This window comes from Dendrobates tinctorius, unplaced genomic scaffold (genome assembly GCF_039654945.1).
Source record: "Dendrobates tinctorius isolate UK_male_01 unplaced genomic scaffold, ASM3965494v1 ptg000239l, whole genome shotgun sequence".
Classification (NCBI taxonomy): domain Eukaryota; kingdom Metazoa; phylum Chordata; class Amphibia; order Anura; family Dendrobatidae; genus Dendrobates; species Dendrobates tinctorius.
Window position 1 is genome coordinate 514,869 of NW_027361906.1, and position 21,596 is coordinate 536,464.

Genomic DNA, 21,596 nt, shown 5'->3' on the forward strand with positions numbered 1-21,596 from the left:
GGTGTCGGCGTCCGTCTGGCTGGTCCTGCCGCAGAGAACTGCAAGGATACGGGGTGGCAGTACACGCCGTACTCGCAGACTCCATGTGGGAGTACAGATGTGACTTTTCACTCTGTATCCCTCTGTAGAACCTGTAAAGGAACGACGCACGACGAGGTAGATATGGGTCTAATGAAAGACCCGTGTCCACCTCCTACTGACACTAAGCTAAACTGAGGAAATTGGTGCCGGTCGGTGGGGTGTATACTGCGGAGGAGGAGCTAACCTTTTTTTGTGCATAGTGTCAGCCTCCTAGTGGCAGCAAAGCATACACCCATGGTCTCTGTGTCCCCCAATAAGGCGAACGAGAAATCCGCACCGTCTGCACTGCGGTTTGAGATTCCCATAGGGAATCATGGTACTGTACACCGCAGCAGAAACTGCTGCGGGTCCGCAGCGGAACCACAGCAGAATCCGCAGCGTGTGCACACACCCTTAAGTTCTGCTTCACTCGCCAACACACATTGTTTGACAACCTTAGGTGGGATTGAAGGCGTTTAATTAGATGAAATTGGCTCTCAAGCACGAGAAATAATCTAAAAACTAAATTTAAAAAAAAAAAACGGCAAAAGTTCTTTTAAATCCTTTATTATTTTCCATCTTACTGAGTTACGGGTTTCTGGTTTGCAGCACCCGATGTTAAAAACAATGATTTCTTCTATGTAAACCGGTGGTGTATAATATAATTAAGCTAGCGAGTGTGGAAAAGCAATCAGAATAATGATATTCTTATAAAATGTATTTCCACAGGAAATATTTTCAAAGATTTTAGACATTCATTATTTTCCACACACAATGGTTACATACGATACATTAAATAAACTAAAGAAAAAAAAAACACACGTGGATCCCGGTATTGCACATTCTGAAAAAATTCATTAAGAATTGTGGCTTCAGGATATGACAGAAAACATAAAATAAAAAATTGGGTGCAAAATTATGTAACTATTAAAAAAAATCCTAAAAAGATTGACTAGAATAAAATATTTATTGCAAATATAAGACATGTGAAATTATAAATCAGACGTTTATGTAAACCGGTAATTCTTGAACCATTTTGAGCCAGAGATTGTGTCCTATTAGTCTACACATGATTTTTTTTTTTTTTTAGGATTTTTGACCTTGAGAAAGTTCATGATCTGTCTGAACCGGCTGACTGTGTCCTGCTCGCTGCTCAAGTAATGAAGGCCCAGCGGGGACTCCAGGGTGCAATCCTGGGGGGAAGTCTCTTATGCCTGTTTGAAGAGGACCAAATGGTGGGAAGTCTCTGGCTCCTGGTGGAGGCCCTGCCAGAAATTCTCTAGAACCAGGTGGTGGTCCCGGTAGAAATTCCCTAGCTCCTGGTGGGGGAACTCCTGGTATGAACTCTCTTGATCCTAGTGGAGGCATTACTGGTGGGAAGTCCCTAGATCCTGGAGTTGGGAGGCCTGGTGGTATATCTCTCAAACCAGGAGGAATTGAACCTAGTGGGAAGTCCCGAGCTCCTGGAGGTGGAAGACCAGGTGGAAAATCCCGAGCTCCTGGAGGAGGTGGTCCTGGTAGGAAGTCCCTTGCTCCTGGAGGAGGCGGCCCTGGTGGGAAATCCCGAGCTCCTGGAGGAGGCGGCCCTGGTGGGAAATCCCGAGCTCCTGGAGGAGGCGGCCCTGGTGGGAAATCCCGTGCTCCTGGAGGAGGCGGCCCTGGTGGGAAATCCCGTGCTCCTGGAGGAGGCGGCCCTGGTGGGAAATCCCGTGCTCCTGGAGGAAGTGGCCCTGGTGGGAAGTCTCTCAGACCAGGATGCGGTAGTCCTGGTGGGAAGTCTCTTACTCCCGGAGGTGGTACTGGATAATCTCTAGGACCATGCATAGGAACAGAACCTGGAGGGAACGGCGCTCGGTTTAGACCCCTTGGATCTGGAGGCATTGCACCAGGCGGCATCATAGGCCTTGGAGGAAAGTCTCTAACGCCTGGTGGGAGACCATGCACTGAAATGAAAAAAAATAAAAAAAAAATAAAAAAAGACAAAACTCTATGCTTTGTAACAAACCCTCAGCTGTGTGAGCATGACTAGATAGATGGTCCTACTTGCCAACATACAAGCGAGATGATCATTTCAGGTTCGTGTTGAAAGGTGGGTGAAAAAAAAATCATCTCCCTCATCATATGGCGGGTGGCTGTTCAGGCCAATAGGAAAGGCTGTGTCCGAGTTTACCCTTAACTCTGCTGCATACACAGTGTTACATGACATTTTGCCACCAGCAGGGTTGAAAGTTATCCCCTATCCATAGGACCCCCAGCAATTCGGACAACAAGGGTTTGCAGAGCCCCGTTTGACCTCTGCTCAATTCATTGTCTATGACTTTCTACGGAGTTAAACAAAGAATGGAACAAAGCTAGAACTTGTCCACAGTCGCTTTATACAAGGATGGGTCTGCAGAGCTCCCGTCTTGGGATTGTAGGGGAATCCAATGTTATCCCCTATCCTACATATAGGAGACAACCTTTGGATTCTGGCAATACCCCTTTAAACCCAAAATGCAGTGAGCTCCCCCTAGTGGTGGCTACAGGCATCCAGAATTATCCTTTTATGTCTAGGCATGGGATTTTATATCAGTTCAGAATACTGGCCCTATGGCGGAGGACGTGTATGGGCCCGCATCATCACAACATAAAAATAATGGTCCTACTTTGTGGTAATGATCGAGGACCGAAGGCTCCGCGGGGTGGTGCTGGGCCAATCAATCGACCAGGAGGCATGGTGGGAGCAGCAGCAGACGAGTTGATCACCGGAGTGCCGGGAAATGATGGCGGACCTTTGGCTACTGGCATTACCTGCAGACAGAGAACGGAAGTCAGCGTTTCTAGGCGTTGGTAATGGAGGAGATGTCAGGATGAAGAGCACCCCCTAATCTGCGGGTATAATTCAAACACAGAAAATCTTATATAGAGGGGCCTAAAACAAAAAGACAATGGACCCTTTTATTTACTGAAGCACTGTCCTGCGCCTTAAAGGGGTGTAACTAAGAACCGGCCCCATGTATTGAGCCCATCAGGGCATGTGGCAAATACTTCCAGCCCTATACGATATGTGCATGGCGCCACCCGCAGGTGTCGGCTCCAAATTACAGCTGTCACTGTCCTGCATGATTTGTGATACCGGTCACTGAGCTCCTAAGGCCTCGCCAGTGACACAATACAATGCCGGTCGGTAGAATCCAGCACATATTTCATTGCATCACTAAAACAACAAAAAAAGAAAACTACTAAAACATTACACTGGGGAAAGAAAAAAAAAACAAAAAACCTGTGGCTCTCTAAACAACCCCTTCACTAATGGGGAGAAAAGAATAAAAGGGTCATGGGCTTCACGATTTTGGTGTAAAAAATTATTACATGTTCAAATGCTGACGGTTTTCAATCAAGAACCTTTGAAGGGGCGTGTTTGAATTATACGTGAAAACCAAAAAGTTCCTCCCCTGCCACCCGAAGAACCTCGCGCTTCCATACATCACCGAAGAACCTCGCGCTTCCATACATCACCATAAACCCTCAGCACAGAGGAGTGTAAAGAGCAGAAGGGAATGAGAGAGCGGACGTTGAAGACCATGCCCCGGGCACTTCTGTTCGGTTAGCTCCCTCCCCCCTCTCGCAGCAGCGAGGTGCACAATATTCATAGCTTCTATTAACCAAAATGCATAAAACGGTTTGTGCCACTTAGGGTGATAGAATAACATGTCCGTGTTATTAATTATCTTACACACGGCTGCATAATTGCCTCAATCTTAGACCCAGGAAGAGGATGGAGGCAAAACCTGCAAATATTGGTGTGTGTCTTTTTAGCAAATGCAGTGGTGGTGTAAAGAGTCAAGCAGAATTTGGATGTCCCTCGCAACAGAACTATTTAAATGGGTGGAGAAGCAGGTCTCACAGAATCTTTCTAGCAGTGGGCAAGTGGGACAGGACTCACAGGCTTTCTCGAGGAATGGGTGGGGAAAGCAGGACTCACAGGCTTTCTCTAAGCGTAGGCAAGGGTAACAGACTTGACAACAGATTTTATTTTAAAGGTGTCAATCTTATTTAACCACAACAAACCCACGGGTAAGCAGTAAAGGTTAAAAATTTGGGATGGCCCCAATAATTTTTCTTTCACATGTGCAGTCCTCCAAACCGATGAGGAGAGATATTAAATAAAAGCTGGAGAGCAGGTTAAAAAGCAGGTGAAAGTAGCCCGTGTACTCCTTGCAGAGGGCGCCACACATGCCAGGTTACAAGCAATGTTATATTCACCGCAAGGTTACATTGACGACCAGAAGTAGCAGGTGAACCCACAACTCCATGCACGGCTGCAAAATACTTACCTGAATGGGTTCCTCAGACTGGGAGGAACTAGCGGGCAAACTGGGGACCTCAGACTCATTAGATGGGATTGGCTTTTAGTTTTACAAGAAGAAATAATTTAGAAAGAAGAACAAATGCACAGAGGAAATTATTAAAAGTGATAGGGAAAAAGGGGATGTGCCCCCAAGTACTCACCAATCCATCCATCCCCAGAGAGGGCGACGATGTTCTGGGACCACTGTGTAGGACTGCACTGGAGTGACCCAGATCCACTGGGGAATGGAAAAGACATTACTCAGTAAGATGGCTATATTACTGTACATAGGGGCAGTATTATAGTAGTTATATTCTTGTACATATAGGAGCAGTATTATAGTAGTTATATTCTTGTACATAGGGGCAGTATTATAGTAGTTATATTCTTGTACATAGGAGCAGTATTATAGTAGTTATATTCTTGTACATAGGAGCAGTATTATAGTAGTTATATTCTTGTACATAGGAGCAGTATTATAGTAGTTATATTCTTGTATATAGGAGTAGTATTAAAGTAGTTATATTCTTGTATATAGGAGCAGTATTAAAGTAGTTATATTCTTGTATATAGGAGCAGTATTATAGTAGTTATATTCTTGTACATAGGGGCAGTATTATAGTAGTTATATTCTTGTACATTGGAGCAGTATTATAGTAGTTATATTCTTGTACATAGGAGCAGTATTATAGTAGTTATATTCTTGTACATAGGAGCAGTATTATAGTAGTTATATTCTTGTATATAGGAGCAGTATTATAGTAGTTATATTCTTGTACATAGGGCAGTATTATAGTAGTTATATTCTTGTACATTGGAGCAGTATTATAGTAGTTATATTCTTGTATATAGGAGCAGTATTATAGTAGTTATATTCTTGTACATAGGGCAGTATTATAGTAGTTATATTCTTCTACATAGGGGCAGTATTATAGTAGTTATATTCTTGTATATAGGATCAGTATTATAGTAGTTATATTCTTGTATATAGGAGCAGTATTATAGTAGTTATATTCTTGAATATAGGAGCAGTATTATAGTAGTTATATTCTTCTACATAGGGGGCAGTATTATAGTAGTTATATTCTTGTACATTGGAGCAGTATTATAGTAGTTATATTCTTGTACATAGGAGCAGTATTATAGTAGTTATATTCTTGTATATAGGAGCAGTATTATAGTAGTTATATTCTTGTACATAGGAGCAGTATTATAGTAGTTATATTCTTGTACATAGGAGCAGTATTATAGTAGTTATATTCTTGTATATAGGAGCAGTATTATAGTAGTTATATTCTTGTACATAGGGCAGTATTATAGTAGTTATATTCTTGTACATAGGAGCAGTATTATAGTAGTTATATTCTTGTATATAGGAGCAGTATTATAGTAGTTATATTCTTGTACATAGGGCAGTATTATAGTAGTTATATTCTTCTACATAGGGGCAGTATTATAGTAGTTATATTCTTGTATATAGGATCAGTATTATAGTAGTTATATTCTTGTATATAGGAGCAGTATTATAGTAGTTATATTCTTGAATATAGGAGCAGTATTATAGTAGTTATATTCTTCTACATAGGGGGCAGTATTATAGTAGTTATATTCTTGTATATAGGATCAGTATTATAGTAGTTATATTCTTGTACATAGGGGCAGTATTATAGTAGTTATATTCTTGTACATAGGAGCAGTATTATAGTAGTTATATTCTTGTACATAGGAGCAGTATTATAGTAGTTATATTCTTGTACATAGGGAGCAGTATTATAGTAGTTATATTCTTGTACATAGGAGCAGTATTATAGTAGTTATATTCTTGTACATAGGAGCAGTATTATAGTAGTTATATTCTTGTACATAGGGGCAGTATTATAGTAGTTCTATTCTTGTACATAGGGGGCAGTATTATAGTAGTTATATACTTGTACATAGGGGCAGTATTATAGTAGCTATATTCTTGTACATAGAGGCAGTATTATAGTAATAATAATCTTGTACATAGGGGGCAGTATTATAGTAGTTATATTCTTGTCCATAGGGGGCAGTATTATAGTAGTTATATTGTTGTACAAAGGATAGTAGTTTCTTGTCACTTTGTAACATACTACGTTAGCTTACCGGGTGCAGAAGTTCTTCCAGATACTTCCGGATGAGGTCGTCTGGGTCCAGAATTGTCAGCGCCACCTTCGTAGAGTGGACATAAGATGGCATTACACCAATGCTTTCTATTATAAGCACAGGACTCAGACGGGGATCAACAACTGTTGTTGGAGGATGAAAGCTGAGGACAGTGTGTCACTATTGTACAATCTTTGGAAGTGAATGTCTACCCTTTACCATTCTGTCTTTTAATGGACCAAAATAGTTAAAATGAAAAAAAAAGAACAAAAATGAAAATTGTTGCGACGGGAAGGGGGTTAATATTGTATGAGATGTAAACGCATCAAATCTCAAGCTGTAAAACTACTACTGATTGATTTCATGAACGTGACTTCAGGAGAGTCAGGAAGATTTGACCCTTCGATGAACTAAACCAGTGACTGAAGGATTATAAGCAATTTAGGACAAAGGTTCAGCTCCAAATTTGCTGTTACCTCCCCCTGGGTTTCTCTTCTGCCAGATAACTTGATGCAGAATGAACACGACCACATCAAGCTTTCTGGGTGAGGTCATGAAGGAAAATCAAACAAGTGCAAACACAAAGGAAGCCAAAATATGTCAGATGTCCCATCCCCCTCCACAGTAGGATCATTGTTGCAAGACTATGTGGTTATCAATGGGTTACTGGGTCCAAAGTGTAATAAAAAATCCTTCTGCAAAAATGTACAACTTTAATCATAATAATATTAATAATTAATATATATACTCCAGAGCTGCACTCACTATTCTGCTGGTGCAGTCACTGTGTACATACATTACATTACTGATCCTGAGTTACATCCTGTATTATACCCCAGAGCTGCACTCATTATTCTGCTGGTGCAGTCACTGTGTACATACATTACATTACTGATCCTGAGTTACATCCTGTATTATACTCCAGAGCTGCACTCACTATTCTGCTGGTGCAGTCACTGTGTACATACATTACATTACTGATCCTGAGTTACATCCTGTATTATACTCCAGAGCTGCACTCACTATTCTGCTGGTGCAGTCACTGTGTACATACATTACTGATCCCGAGTTACCTCCTGTATTATACTCCAGAGCTGCACTTACTATTCTGCTAGTGGAGTCACTGTGTACATACATTACATTATTCATCCTAAGTTACATTCTGTATTATACTCCAGAGCTGCACTCACTATTCTGCTGGTGCAGTCAGTGTATATACATTACTGATCCGGAGTTACATCCTGTATTATACTCCAGAGCTGCGCTCACTATTCTGCTGGTGCAGTCACTGTGTATATACATTACATTACTGATCCTGAGTTACATCCTGTATTATACTCCAGAGCTGCGCTCACTATTCTGCTGGTGCAGCCACTGTGTACATACATTACATTACTGATCCTGAGTTACATCCTGTATTATACTCCAGAGCTGCACTCACTATTCTGCTGGTGCAGCCACTGTGTACATACATTACTGATCCTGAGTTACCTCCTGTATTATACTCCAGAGCTGCACTTACTATTCTGCTAGTGGAGTCACTGTGTACATACATTACATTACTGATCCTGAGTTACCTCCTGTATTATACTCCAGAGCTGCACTTACTATTCTGCTAGTGGAGTCACTGTGTACATACATTACTGATCCTGAGTTACATCCTGTATTATACTCCAGAGCTGCACTCACTATTCTGCTGGTGCAGTCACTGTGTACATACATTACATTACTGATCCTGAGTTACATCCTGTATTATACTCCAGAGCTGAACTCACTATTCTGCTGGTGCAGTCACTGTGTACATACATTACTGATCCTGAGTTACATACTGTATTATACACCAGAGCTGCACTCACAATTCTGCTGGTGCAGTCACTGTGTACATACATTACTGATCCTGAGTTACATCCTGTATTATACCCCAGAGCTGCACTCACTATTCTGCTGGTGCAGTCACTGTGTACATACATTACATTACTGATCCTGAGTTACATCCTGTATTATACTCCAGAGCTGCACTCACTATTCTGCTGGTGCAGTCACTGTGTACATACATTACTGATCCTGAGTTACATACTGTATTATACACCAGAGCTGCACTCACAATTCTGCTGGTGCAGTCACTGTGTACATACATTACTGATCCTGAGTTACATCCTGTATTATACCCCAGAGCTGCACTCACTATTCTGCTGGTGCAGTCACAGTGTACATATATTACATTAGTGATCCTGAGTTACATCCTTATTATACCCCAGAGCTGCACTCACTATTCTGCTGGTGCAGTCACTGTGTACATACATTACATTACTGATCCTGAGTTACATCCTGTATTATACTCCAGGGCTTCACTCACTATTCTGCTGGTGGAGTCACTGTGTACATACATTACTGATCCCGAGTTACCTCCTGTATTATACTCCAGAGCTGCACTTACTATTCTGCTAGTGGAGTCACTGTGTACATACATTACTGATCCTGAGTTACATCCTGTATTATACTCCAGAGCTGCACTCACTATTCTGCTGGTGCAGTCACTGTGTACATACATTACATTACTGATCCTGAGTTACATCCTGTATTATACTCCAGAGCTGAACTCACTATTCTGCTGGTGCAGTCACTGTGTACATCCATTACATTACTGATCCTGAGTTACATACTGTATTATACACCAGAGCTGCACTCACAATTCTGCTGGTGCAGTCACTGTGTACATACATTACTGATCCTGAGTTACATCCTGTATTATACCCCAGAGCTGCACTCACTATTCTGCTGGTGCAGTCACTGTGTACATACATTACATTACTGATCCTGAGTTACATCCTGTATTATACTCCAGAGCTGCACTCACTATTCTGCTGGTGCAGTCACTGTGTACATACATTACTGATCCTGAGTTACATACTGTATTATACACCAGAGCTGCACTCACAATTCTGCTGGTGCAGTCACTGTGTACATACATTACATTACTGATCCTGAGTTACATCCTGTATTATACTCCAGGGCTGCACTCACTATTCTGCTGGTGGAGTCACTGTGTACATACATTACTGATCCCGAGTTACCTCCTGTATTATACTCCAGAGCTGCACTTACTATTCTGCTAGTGGAGTCACTGTGTACATACATTACATTATTCATCCTAAGTTACATTCTGTATTATACTCCAGAGCTGCACTCACTATTCTGCTGGTGCAGTCAGTGTATATACATTACTGATCCGGAGTTACATCCTGTATTATACTCCAGAGCTGTGCTCACTATTCTGCTGGTGCAGCCACTGTGTACATACATTACATTACTGATCCTGAGTTACCTCCTGTATTATACTCCAGAGCTGCACTTACTATTCTGCTAGTGGAGTCACTGTGTACATACATTACATTACTGATCCTGAGTTACCTCCTGTATTATACTCCAGAGCTGCACTTACTATTCTGCTAGTGGAGTCACTGTGTACATACATTACTGATCCTGAGTTACCTCCTGTATTATACTCCAGAGCTGCACTTACTATTCTGCTAGTGGAGTCACTGTGTACATACATTACTGATCCTGAGTTACATCCTGTATTATACTCCAGAGCTGCACTCACTATTCTGCTGGTGCAGCCACTGTGTACATACATTAAATTACTGATCCTGAGTTACATCCTGTATTATACTCCAGAGCTGCGCTCACTATTCTGCTGGTGCAGCCACTGTGTACATACATTATACAGGCTATATGTCAGAATCAGCACCTGGACAGAGATGCCATATTGCCTATTACACATTATTTAGAGTCACCTTGTGCATAAAGCTATTTTTCGCAGAGAATATTCTATGTGGATCTGTGTCATACAGGGAACTGACCTTTCAGGTCCTCTGATCGGCTGAGGTTCGCTGAAGCAGATCGTACAGACCCGTCCATCAATATCGGAGGGGATGGGGCTCCCCCACTTACAGGTGAAGGCCCAAAAGATCCATCTCTACTCAGATTACCTGTCATCAAAATGGGGAAAAGTGAAAGAAAATAGGGACAAATATTTAACGTTGAATATGGAGTGAAATATTGAAAAATACTTCGTGGACAGTAAAAAGAAAAAAAAAAACGTTCAATTTATGTGATGGGACTCGTGGAGTAAGAAGTGTCTAAGAGCCGGAGGGCAGAAATGTGCCGTCAGTGAGGGACTGGAGTACATTTCTAGAAGAATGTATGCCACTAATCTAGGCGCCCAGCAGCTTGTACCTCTCCTCGGTGGTGGCTGGTGATCGGGTCGTCCTGGGGTTGGCTTTACTATGGACGGTCTCTGCAGAGCTGCGATCTTTTGGTTCACTTCTATTAACCTGTAATGGAATAAGTACAGACGAGTTTAGGGAGATTTACACCTCAATCATAATACATGTCCACAGATCTCCGAGTCACACGTTGCGAGGCGTCTCAGGTTTTCTTCCTCCATCTTTCTCCTTGACCCACACAGCAGAAGATCTACAGACTTCTCCTTTCAAAACTCGCCGTCCGACCTGATAAGATTCTGGCACCAGACATATTATACATATATGTATATTAGGTGTTCAGGGATCCACTTACTTTTGCCTTAAATTTGCACATTCCCGTTTCTCTTCTGCCAGGGTCCTCTCTGCCGTCCGGGCGGTGAGCTGGTGAGAAAGGAGAAATTATCCGATGAAGCTTAGAAAATATTGTGTTTTGTGAAAGTGGCTCACGCGGTGGGACGCCTCATCACTGGCTCATGCCGACATCACTTTGGACGAGTTGTTTTCAGATTTGTCTAATTGGATTCTCCAATTGATTTTCAGCGTGTAAAGACAAAGTGCTCATCTGCCCTCAGGGGTTAATAGCGGGGCGTCCTCTCTCCAGGATCTCCATCTTATGGTTATAAACAGTTCCTCGCTCTCGGGATGACCCGTCCTGTCTTGCATTACACAGAGAACCCAATAATGTGAATAGGTCCTGTGTAATACCCAATTTGTCCTGCGGGGGTGCAGCAGTGAAACTGAACCCTTACTGCCAGGTTTCCTCATAGATTACAGATGATCGCTGGGGATCACAACAGGAGGACACTTTGTGATCAGCTTATAATAAAGGGATTATTTTTTAATAAGAAGGGATTTCAAACCCCTTAAACATACCCTGTAATGAAAAGGGGACTCCAGCGGTTGTAGCCTACAATCCATCACACTTTTGTGCCATTACTAATTTATACAGTTATATTTTTTAAACAGAATCTGTAATATAATTTCACAATACAAATTGCATACTTTACAAAATAAATAATAGACCTGATGAGACTGGCATACTTACTATGAATGGTTGTATAATGTTTTTAGAAAGTTTACCTCCGCCTTGGTCCTTGTAGCCTGACTGACAGCTCCTCATTGTCCCTCCATCCTGTTGCCGATTCTGCACCTAAGTAAGCTGACTGACCGCTCCTCAGTGTACCTCCTCCCTGCTTCTGAATCTCCACCCACCCTAAGCTGACTGACTGCTCCTCAGTGTACTTCCTCCCTCCTGCTGAATCTCCACCCACCTAAGCTAACTGCTCCTCAGTGTACCTCCTCCCTGCTTCTGAATCTCCACCCACCTAAGCTGACAAACTGCTAGTCAGTGTACCTCCTCCCTGCTGCTGAATGTCCACCCACCTAAGCTGACTAATTGCTCCTCCTCAGTGTACCTCCTCTCTGCTGCTGAATCTCCACCCACCTGACTGCACCTCAGTGTACCTCCTCCCTGCTTCTGAATCTCCACCCACCTAAGCTAACTACTCCTCCTCAGTGTACCTCCTCTCTGCTGCTGTATCTCCACCCACCTGACTGCTCCTCAGTGTACCTCCTCCCTGCTGCATCTCCATCCACCTAAGGTGTCTGACTACTCCTCCTCAGTGTACCTTCTCTCTGCTGCTGAGAACTCACACTGCTCAGTACAAGCTGCAGCTGTCAGGCTGTTTTGGAGGAGACTGAATACTCTTGGACTCATGATTTTTCTCATGGTTTAGCTAGACCCCTAAAATGTACATTTTTATATTAGGATTATAACATTCTCCCATGGATAAGTACACCGGCTTAATCAGGTCTAAGTGGTGCTATTTAGCAACATGCACAATTTGTACAGTGGGATGTATGGAAATCGCCGCAGTCTGGTTCAATGGGCAGGGTTTTCTGCGCTTGCGCATTGAAAAGGCAAAACATATAATCGGTACTGCACATGCGCCGATATTTTTCAGCGCGGTCTATGCCCCGGAAGTGTGTCCTGCATGTGAAGACTTCCGGGGCATAGACTGCACTGAAAAATACTGGCGCATGCGCAGTACCGATTATGCGCTTTGCCCACAGTTGGGCAAAGCATACTGTGCAAGCGCCAGAGGCCTTTTCAATGCGCAAGCGCGGAAAACCTACGGCATCTGTGGTATTCACAGATGAAGATTACGTTCAGCATGCCGAGGAGGAGGGTGGTAGAAGACAAATAAGCCCCGCCCATCGGACCAGACTGCGATTTCCATACATCCCCAACCAAGATAAAAAAAAGGTATTTATGCATCAAATGTGCGGGTCTGGGGGAATCAAAAGTCCTAATACAATCCTTATGTGACACAGAATTGAATATCTTTACATGACATCACTAAAAATGGGTGACAGATTCCCTTTAATCACGGCAAGTCTTAAGCCCCCGTCACACATAGCGATCTCGCTGCTGAGTCACAATTTTTGTGACACAACAGCGATCTCACCAGCGAGATCGCTGTGTGTGACACTGACCAGCGACCGGCCCCCCTGCCGGTATCGCTGATCGTTGTTGGAATGCCCTGGACATTTCTTTGATCGCTGGTCTCCCGCTGGCCAGCACGCATCGTTGCGTGTGACAGGCGGGAGACCAGCGATCAGCGCGCTGGTAACTAAGGTAAACATCAGGTTTCTAAGCAGCGCATGTCACTTAGAAACCCGATGTGTACCCTAGTTACCAGCACGCTGATGCAGGGAGCTGGTAACTAAGGTAAACATCTGGTTTTTAAGCAGCGCGCATCACTTAGAAACCCGATGTGTACCTTAGTTACCAGCTCCCTGCATCAGCGCGCTGGTAACTAGCGTGCACAGCGACGCCGGGCGCTCGGCGTCGCTGGTGCTGATCGCTGGCGAAGCTGTTTGACAGCTCACCAGCGATGCTGACACGTTGATATCGTTGTCGGGATCGCTGGTGAGTCGCTATGTGTGACGGGGTCCTTAGAGATGGGCAAGAAGCACGGACGTCCCTGGTAGTGAAGTTTGCAGACAGCGATGTATAATAAGGAACGTCTCTCATACTCACCCAGTTCTCATGAGCCTTTTTTTCATGACTTGCAATCTTAAAATTAAGAGAAAAAAAAAAAGTTAAAAAAAAAATAAAACCTTACACTTACGCCCTCCTCTGCAATACCAAGCTGAAGGGCAGAGCGGCGAATGTCCCCAGAGAGGAAGACACTTCGGATCAATAAGTAGCTGATCACACACATCCGTCAGATGTCCTCACAATCTTATGTGTGCAGGGACTTCCCACCCATAGAGTGCAAGCTCCTAGGGCAAGGACCTGTCTTCTTGTGTCTCAGTCTGGTCTCTACTTACTTTTTTTTCTTTTTTTGCTTCCTGATTGTAGAGCCAAATATAAGTACAGATTATTCTCCATATTATCGGCCTCATCCTAATGTTACGTCTATATACAGGCTGGGGGTAGGAGAAAGTGTATGGAGGCTGTACTATAAATATAAGGTGAGTGACCTGATGGGTAATGTTACCTGATTCTTAAAGGATCGCTCCGTTTTTTGCAGCTCCTCTTCCATTTCTTGAATACGCTGTCTGTGTGCACGGAAGAAGAGGAGTTATAAAAGGAGAGACATGAAGACATGAAGGATCGCCTGCAGCGCCCAATATCTCCACCAAACTCAAAGTCACAATCCCTGATAACCAACATGAATCATTGGGCCGATTTTCTGGGCCAATCATGTGGACTAATGTGATATTGAGTGCGGCTGGACAGCAGGAGAAGCGCTCCACCAGGGGCGAGGTGGACGTACGTACTTGTAGATTTTCACTTCTTCGCTGGCCACGATGGCTTTCTCGTCAGCGGCGGATAACTTCTGCTCCTTTTCTTGCCTCTCGTACTCCTCCTGGGTAAGTTTTCTAAAGGGGATTACAAGACAATCACAGATGCCAGGATTAGAGGTGTTGAATATAAAGGTAATTTCATCCTCTAAAGACATGGTTATGCCATCACTTCACCCTGGGGACAACCACAGATCCTGAGAATAAGGTGGCTCTCGCTCCGATGTGGAGCTGTGCCCCCTTCTAATTATTCCTACTTTCCCCATCTGTGGAGTCAGTTGATGTTCCCTTCTAAAAAAAATAAGCAGGAGCGCAACCAGGGCCGGCTCCAAGAATAAAGGGTAAATGGGTTCCCGGATGAGAGATGTACCAGCGTCCACTGTTCACTTCATCCCGGCATTAAAAAAGCTTTAACTTTGTCCTCTTTTTTTCCCAGTCAACAGGATTGTACTAGGGCTTGTTCTTCACAGTACGAGCGGTCATCTTATTATTCCATTTTGGGGTCCATATGACTTTTTGATCTCCTCGTATTAATTTTTTTTTATACAAGAGCTGCGCACATTCGAAACGTACTACGGATTTCATTAAGGGGTTAATGAAAGTCTATCTACCTATATAATGCAGATGATGGATAATGGATAATCCAGCAAGTCGTTAATACAGGATTATTAGCTTTTGGCATGATCTAAAAATGCTGCCTACCAGCTCATAGCAAAATTATTGGTAGCCAAAAAGTTAAAAGGTGGGAAGATCCATTACAAAACAAAAAAATAGCTGAATTTATTTTCTTTACTTCTAAAAAAAAAAAATGAGAGAAAAAAAGTGCTTGTTTTTTCTTTTTGACATTGGCCCCTCACACACTGTCAATTATTGCGGACGTTCCCAGAATTCTCCCAATCCCAGGTCCGGTAATGGCGCCACTCACTTCTGCAGCGCCATCTCCTTCTGCTGGTAAAGCTCGGTGAGAATCTCCACTTTCTGGCGCAGAGTTTTGCACTCGTTGTCCAGTCGGGTCTTGTCGGACTGCAGGGAGCTGGTGTCATGCTGAAGTTGCTTAATTTCCTCTGGAGACGAGAGAAAAGGGAACATCTCTACTATGAATATAGTGCGGAAACGGCTGAAAGTCTCATGTGGAAAGACGCTGAAAATAAAACCTTGTATGCTAAACTGAACACCTTCCCGATAAAACGCAGAGATGTGCGGACGGTAACATTATCATATAGTGTATTATTCAGGTACAGAGTCAGCCCCAGCGTGTGCTAGTGACGGCTGCCTCATAGGTGACAACAGGATGGAAATCTTCTGGGGTCCCCAGAACCCTTACTACATCTCATATCTGATGCCTCGGCCCTTGGTGACTACTTTACAATTTGTACTGTACTTTCCCATCTCACCTTCCAGATCGTGCCGTGAGGAGATCTCGTCTGTCAGTTTTCGCTGATACAGATCTTTCTCCTCCTCGATAATGGATAGCGTGGTTTTTACCTAATAGAGAAAGAAAAAGATGGATTTTTGGTTCTTACCGTAAAATCTCTTTCTTGGAGCCTTCATTGGGGGACACAGATTACCATGGGTGTATGCTGCTGCTGCTAGGAGGCTGACACTATGCAAAACAAGAAAATTAGCTCCTCCCCGGCAGTATACACCCACCGACAGGCACCAAGCACCTCAGTTGGTGAAAAAGCAGTAGGAGAAGCAACGAGAAAACTCTAAACATATGTACCAACCCAACAAGGGACTCTAAGACCCAACACGGTACAACTTAAACAGGGAGGGTGCTGTGTCCCCCAATGAAAGCTCCAAGAAAGAGATTTTACGGTAAGAACCAAAAATCCATCTTTCTTTATCGCCTTATTGGGGGACACAGATTACCATGGGACGTTCCAAAGCAGTCCCAAGGGTGGGAACAGCAATAAGGAACGAAAGTAACGGAAAGGCTTAGGTCGGCCGGTGAGCCACCGCCGCCTGCAGAACCTTCCTACCAACAACAGCATCAGACGAGGCCTGGGTATGAACCCTGTAGAACCTCGTGAAAGTGTGCAAAGATGACCAGGTTGCGGCCTTGCAAATTTGCATGGCCGAGGCCTGGTGACGAGCAGCCCACGAAGCCGCCACAGCCCGGGTGGAATGAGCTCTTACTCCCGGAGGGGGTCGCTTTTCCTGAAGACGATACGCCTCCAGAATTGTAGAACGAATCCAGCGAGCGATTGTGGATTTGGAAGCCGGAAGGCCCTTCTGGCGACCTTCAGAGATGATCAGCAAGGAATCGGACCGACGAAAGGAAGAAGTCATGGCGAGATAGACACGCAGGGCTCTAACTACGTCCAGTTTGTGGAGAGACTTCTCAAGAGGATGAGATGGAGCCGGACAAAAAGAAGGAAGGACGATATCCTCATTGATATGGAAAGCGGAAACCACCTTTGGAAGAAAAGAAGGAACGGGCCTGAGAACGGCTTTGTCCTGATGGAGAATCAGTTAAGGGGAACGACAAGACAAGGCCGCCAATTCAGAAACTCTTCTGATGGATGAAATGGCGATCAAAAAGGTGACCTTCCAAGAGAGAAGGGACAAAGGGATGTCCTGGAGAGGCTCGAACGGCGCCTTCTGGAGAGCGCCAAGAACAAGGTTGAGATCCCACGGGTCTATTAGCGAATGATGAGGAGGAGCCACGTGGGAAACCCCTTGCAGAAAGCTTCTCTACCACAGGTCAAAACCTATCTCTTCTTTGGAAGAGGATAGAGAGAGCGGAAACCTGGCCCTTGAGCGTACTGAGGGACAGACCCGCGTCTAACCCAGACTGAAGAAACCCAAGGATAGATGGGATAGAAAAGGACATTGGGAAGACTCTTATCATCGCACCAACGGAAAAAAGCCTTCCAGTACCTATAGTAAATGCGGGAAGAGGATGGTTTCCTGGCTCTGATCATAGTTTGAATAACCTGACTGGACAGACCTGATTCCTTCAGAATTGCGGTCTCAATGGCCATGCCGTCAAACTCAGAGACTGAGAATTCTCGTGGTAAAGGGGGCCTTGCGATAGAAGGTCTGGACGGTCTGGAAGCCTCCAGGGGACGTCCGCGAGCATGTTGACCAGTTCCGCGTACCAAGGCCGTCTTGGCCAATCTGGAGCGACTAGAATCACTGGTACGCCTTCCGATTTTATCTTTTTGACCACTTGAGGGATCAAGGCCAGAGGCGGGAACAGATAAGGAAGTTGAAACTGGGACCACGGAGTCACCAGTGCGTCGCATGCGACGGCTAGAGGGTCCCTGGACCTGGCTACGAACTGCGGCACCTTGTGGTTCATCCGAGATGCCATGAGATCGACATCCGGGGTGCCCCAACGGTCGCATATCTGAGAGAAGACTGCGGGGTGCAGGGACCATTCGCCGGACGCTAGGCCCTGGCGACTCAAAGTCGGCTGCCCAGTTTTCCACCCCTGGAATATGGACGGCGGAGATTGTCGGAACATAACGTTCTGCCCAGCGGAATATCTTGGCCACTTCTGACATTACTTGCTTGCTGCGCGTGCCCCCCTGATGGTTTATGTACGCCACGGCCGTGGCGTTGTCCGACTGAATACGGACTGGCTTGCCGGACAGGAGGGGCTGCCAATGAAGAAGGGCCAGGAAGATTGCTCTGATCTCCAGAAGATTGATTGGGAGGAGAGACTCCTGTGGCTTCCAGCGTCCTTGGGCCGCTTTCTGATGGAACACGGCCCCCCATCCTAGAAGGCTCGCATCGGTGGTGATGACTTGCCACTGAGGCGGAAGGAAGGACCTCCCTTGGAGAACTGACGCTGGCCGTAGCCACCAAGTGAGAGACTGCCTCACTCAGAGGAAGCCGAATAGGACGGTCCAAGGACATCGTGGTCTTGTCCCAGGCTGAAAGCAGAGACAGCTGGAGGGGGCGAAGATGAAACTGCGCAAAGGGTACTGCTTCCATGGAAGCCACCATCTTCCCCAGGACCTTCATGCAGAACAGAATGGGAGCAGGCCTCTTGAGAGTCCTGATGCCCTTGGAAAGAGTTGTAAATTTTTCCCTTGGAAGAAAAACACGGGCTAGCTTCATATCGAATTCCATGCCCAGAAAGGTCAGACGCTGGGTGGGGATCAGAATGGACTTCTCCTTGTTGACTAGCCAACCTAGGCAGCTGAGAGTGTCCAGAGTTATCTGAAGGCTCTGGAGACAGTCCTGGCGAGACGAACCTTTGATCAAAAGATCGTCCAGATAAGGGATGATGAGGATCCCTCTGGAGCGAAGGATGGCCATGACGGTCGCCATCACCTTCGTGAAAACACGGGGCGCTGAAGCTAGGCCGAAAGGAAGAGCTGTGAACTGAAAGTGGTCTCCCTGAAACGCAAATCGAAGATACTTCTGATGCTGCGCACAAATTGCAATGTGCAGATAGGCATCCCGAATGTCCACCGAGCAGAGAAATTCCCCGGGTTCCATGGAAGCAATCACCGACCGAAGAGACTCCATTTTGAAATGAAGAATCTTCACGTGGTGATTGAGCAATTTGAGGTCCAGAATAGGACGAAGAGAGCCGTCTTTCTTCGGGACTACAAAGAGATTGGAGTAGAACCCGGAAAACCGTTCGTTTGAGGGAACGGGAACAATGACTCCGGCGGAAAGAAGGGAGGAAATGGCCTGCAGAAAACCCGGAATCTGGACCTGCTGTCGCGGAGGCCGAGACCGGAAAAACCGTCTGTTCGGGAGTGAAGCAAATTCGATCTTGTATCCGGATGCGACGAGTTCTCTGACCCAAGCGTCGTCGACAACGGACAGCCAAGCATCCACGAAAGAGGAAAGTCTGCCTCCCACTCTGGAAGAAATTCCAGGTGGGGGTGACCCGTCACTTTGACGAAAATCTGCCGGAATTGGCACCTGCAGATCTGGAATATTGTCCTCTAGATCTCCAGCGAGGAGCGGGTTTGTAGGAAGGTTTCCTCTGATCCCGCTCCCTGGTTGCGGGCGGCCGATCCTGTTGAGTGGCTCTCTCCGTGGCAGAGAAGGGACGAAAGGGCCTGAATGGTCGAAAACCCTTTCTGTTCAAAAAACGTTTTGGTCGACATTGGGGAAGCGAAAAGTACTTTTACCTCCAGTGGCATCGGAAATTATCTGATCCAGCTTTGCTCCAAAGAGTCTAGAGCCATGGAATGGCAGATTGGTAAGCGACTTTTTTGAAGTAGTGTCCGCATTCCATGACTTTAGCCAGAGGACTCGGCGTACAGCTACTATGTTGCTGTTAGCCCTTGCAAAGCAGCCGGCCGCGTCCAAGGAGGCGGCCAAAAGGTATTTACCCGCATGGTTAATCTGATCTGCAAGATCCGCCAACTCGTCTTGAGGAGCTGACGCTAAGATGCCTCTGCGAAGAATTTTTTCCCAAGCGGAAATGACTTTCGCCACCCAGGCGGATGCGAAAATAGGGCAGAGAGAGGCGCCAGATGCCTCAAAGATAGATTTAGCTAGAGATTCAATCTGCCTGTCAGAAGGATCTTTGAGCGATGCCCCATCTGGTAGAGAGAGCACCGTTTTTGAGGCTATCCGGGAAACTGGAGGATCCACCTCGGGAGCCTTGGACCACTTTGAGAGCAGTTCTGCGTCAAAGGGGTACAGAACATCCAAGTACTTGCGGCCTGAGAAACGTTGCTCAGGGCGCTCCCAGTGTTTGGATAAGGTAGTATCGAAATCGTTGTGATTGGGAAAGGTTCGAGACGGAGGTCTTGCTCGTTTAAGGAGAACCGAGCATTCCTGAGGTGGAGCCTCATCCTGTTTAATTTTTAGTGTTTGGAAGATAGCTGCAATAAGACTATCGACCATGTCCCGCGTTTTAGAAACGCTGTTCCCCTCAGAACTAGCTTCCGATTGAGAATCATCGCCTGACTGAAGGTTGTCATCCGAGGAAGGAGAAGGAGGCCTGGGAGCGGAAGGGCCCTGCGAGCTCGAGGACGAAGTGGACAGAGCCCGCTTCCTAGAAGTCCTACCCTGTCTGTCTCTCTGAAGGTCGCGGTCAGGTGCGGACGACTCACCCCGAGAGGCGGTTGGGGCAGAGGTGGCTGAGGATAGCTGAGGTAATCGTTCTAAGACGTGGACCAGCGACTGTGATACTTTTGTCAAATCAGAAACAGACTGTGACATTGTAACGGCCCACTCCGGGGGGAGAGAGGAGGGAAGAGCGCCCTCAGGCCGGGACTCTGTGCGTTCCTGAGATGCTGACATATTTGAAGGACTGCAGGGGGGGCAGAATGGGGACGACCGACCCGATGCCCACTTCTTTTTACAGCGCGCACAGGCGTAATAGATAGCGGTGGGCCTGAAGCAGAGATCCCCTGAAGGGTTGGGCATAAGTAAACTGCACTGAATGGCCGCAGGAATTAGGGAATAACTGCCAAGGAGAGCTAATCCTTGCCTCAGAGCAGAGCCTACCGAGATTCTGTGCGAGCAGCAGAAGAAACGCCAAAGTGTCCGCCGAGCAGCGCAGGAAGGAGTGATTAGGAACAGGAGATCCTTGTGCTGGAAGATGGGGGCGGAGCTTAGCGGCTGCGCCGTGAGTGGTTAATAGCGACGGAGAGGGCATGGCAGAAGGGGGAGGCCGGCATCTCAAAGAGAAAGAAGCCCTGTGATGGGCTAGAAAAGGCGCGCTGAAAGGAGCGCGCTAGGAAGGGAGGAGGGAGCAGAAGAATTCCCCGCGCTGAGGGGAAAGTGAAAGCGAAAGTGACGGCGCCGAAGCCCCATGCCGACCCCGACATACCGCGCTAAGGAAGTGGCCATCTGATCGCGGTCCTGCTGCTTGCGACGCTGCGGTGAGTGAGGGGAACCCCAGAGTCTCCCTGACTAGAGCAGGGGAAGGGGAGGACCGCAAGCGGCTGTGTGAGCGCGCGGCAGGCAGAAAGTTCGGGAGATTCAAATGCTGTGGGCCTCCCAAGGTCCTTTTTTCTTCTCCCATGCACTGAAGCTTATGCGGGGCCGGAGGGAACGTACAGGCACTTACCTGA

At 45.9% G+C, this 21,596-nt stretch overlaps 1 protein-coding gene across 2 annotated transcripts in view; it reads right to left on the reverse strand.

Annotated features, from left to right (window-relative positions):
- Positions 1-1,008: 1,008 nt before the first annotated feature.
- Positions 1,009-21,596, reverse strand: part of MIA3 (MIA SH3 domain ER export factor 3) — an 86,913-nt gene continuing 66,325 nt past the window's right edge. Inside the window, exons 17-29 of one of the 2 annotated variants that reach the window (XM_073556776.1) lie at positions 15,990-16,080; positions 15,521-15,659; positions 14,572-14,673; positions 14,289-14,349; positions 13,826-13,861; positions 11,096-11,163; positions 10,754-10,851; positions 10,378-10,506; positions 6,515-6,580; positions 4,552-4,628; positions 4,377-4,448; positions 2,706-2,850; positions 1,009-2,003 (exon numbers count right to left, since the gene is read on the reverse strand). In XM_073556776.1, coding sequence (XP_073412877.1) covers positions 1,147-2,003; positions 2,706-2,850; positions 4,377-4,448; positions 4,552-4,628; positions 6,515-6,580; positions 10,378-10,506; positions 10,754-10,851; positions 11,096-11,163; positions 13,826-13,861; positions 14,289-14,349; positions 14,572-14,673; positions 15,521-15,659; positions 15,990-16,080 — 1,941 coding nt within the window. In that variant the 3' untranslated portion in view covers positions 1,009-1,146. The remainder of the gene's footprint in view (positions 2,004-2,705; positions 2,851-4,376; positions 4,449-4,551; positions 4,629-6,514; positions 6,581-10,377; positions 10,507-10,753; positions 10,852-11,095; positions 11,164-13,825; positions 13,862-14,288; positions 14,350-14,571; positions 14,674-15,520; positions 15,660-15,989; positions 16,081-21,596) is intronic. The other variant, XM_073556777.1, reaches the window with a different exon arrangement.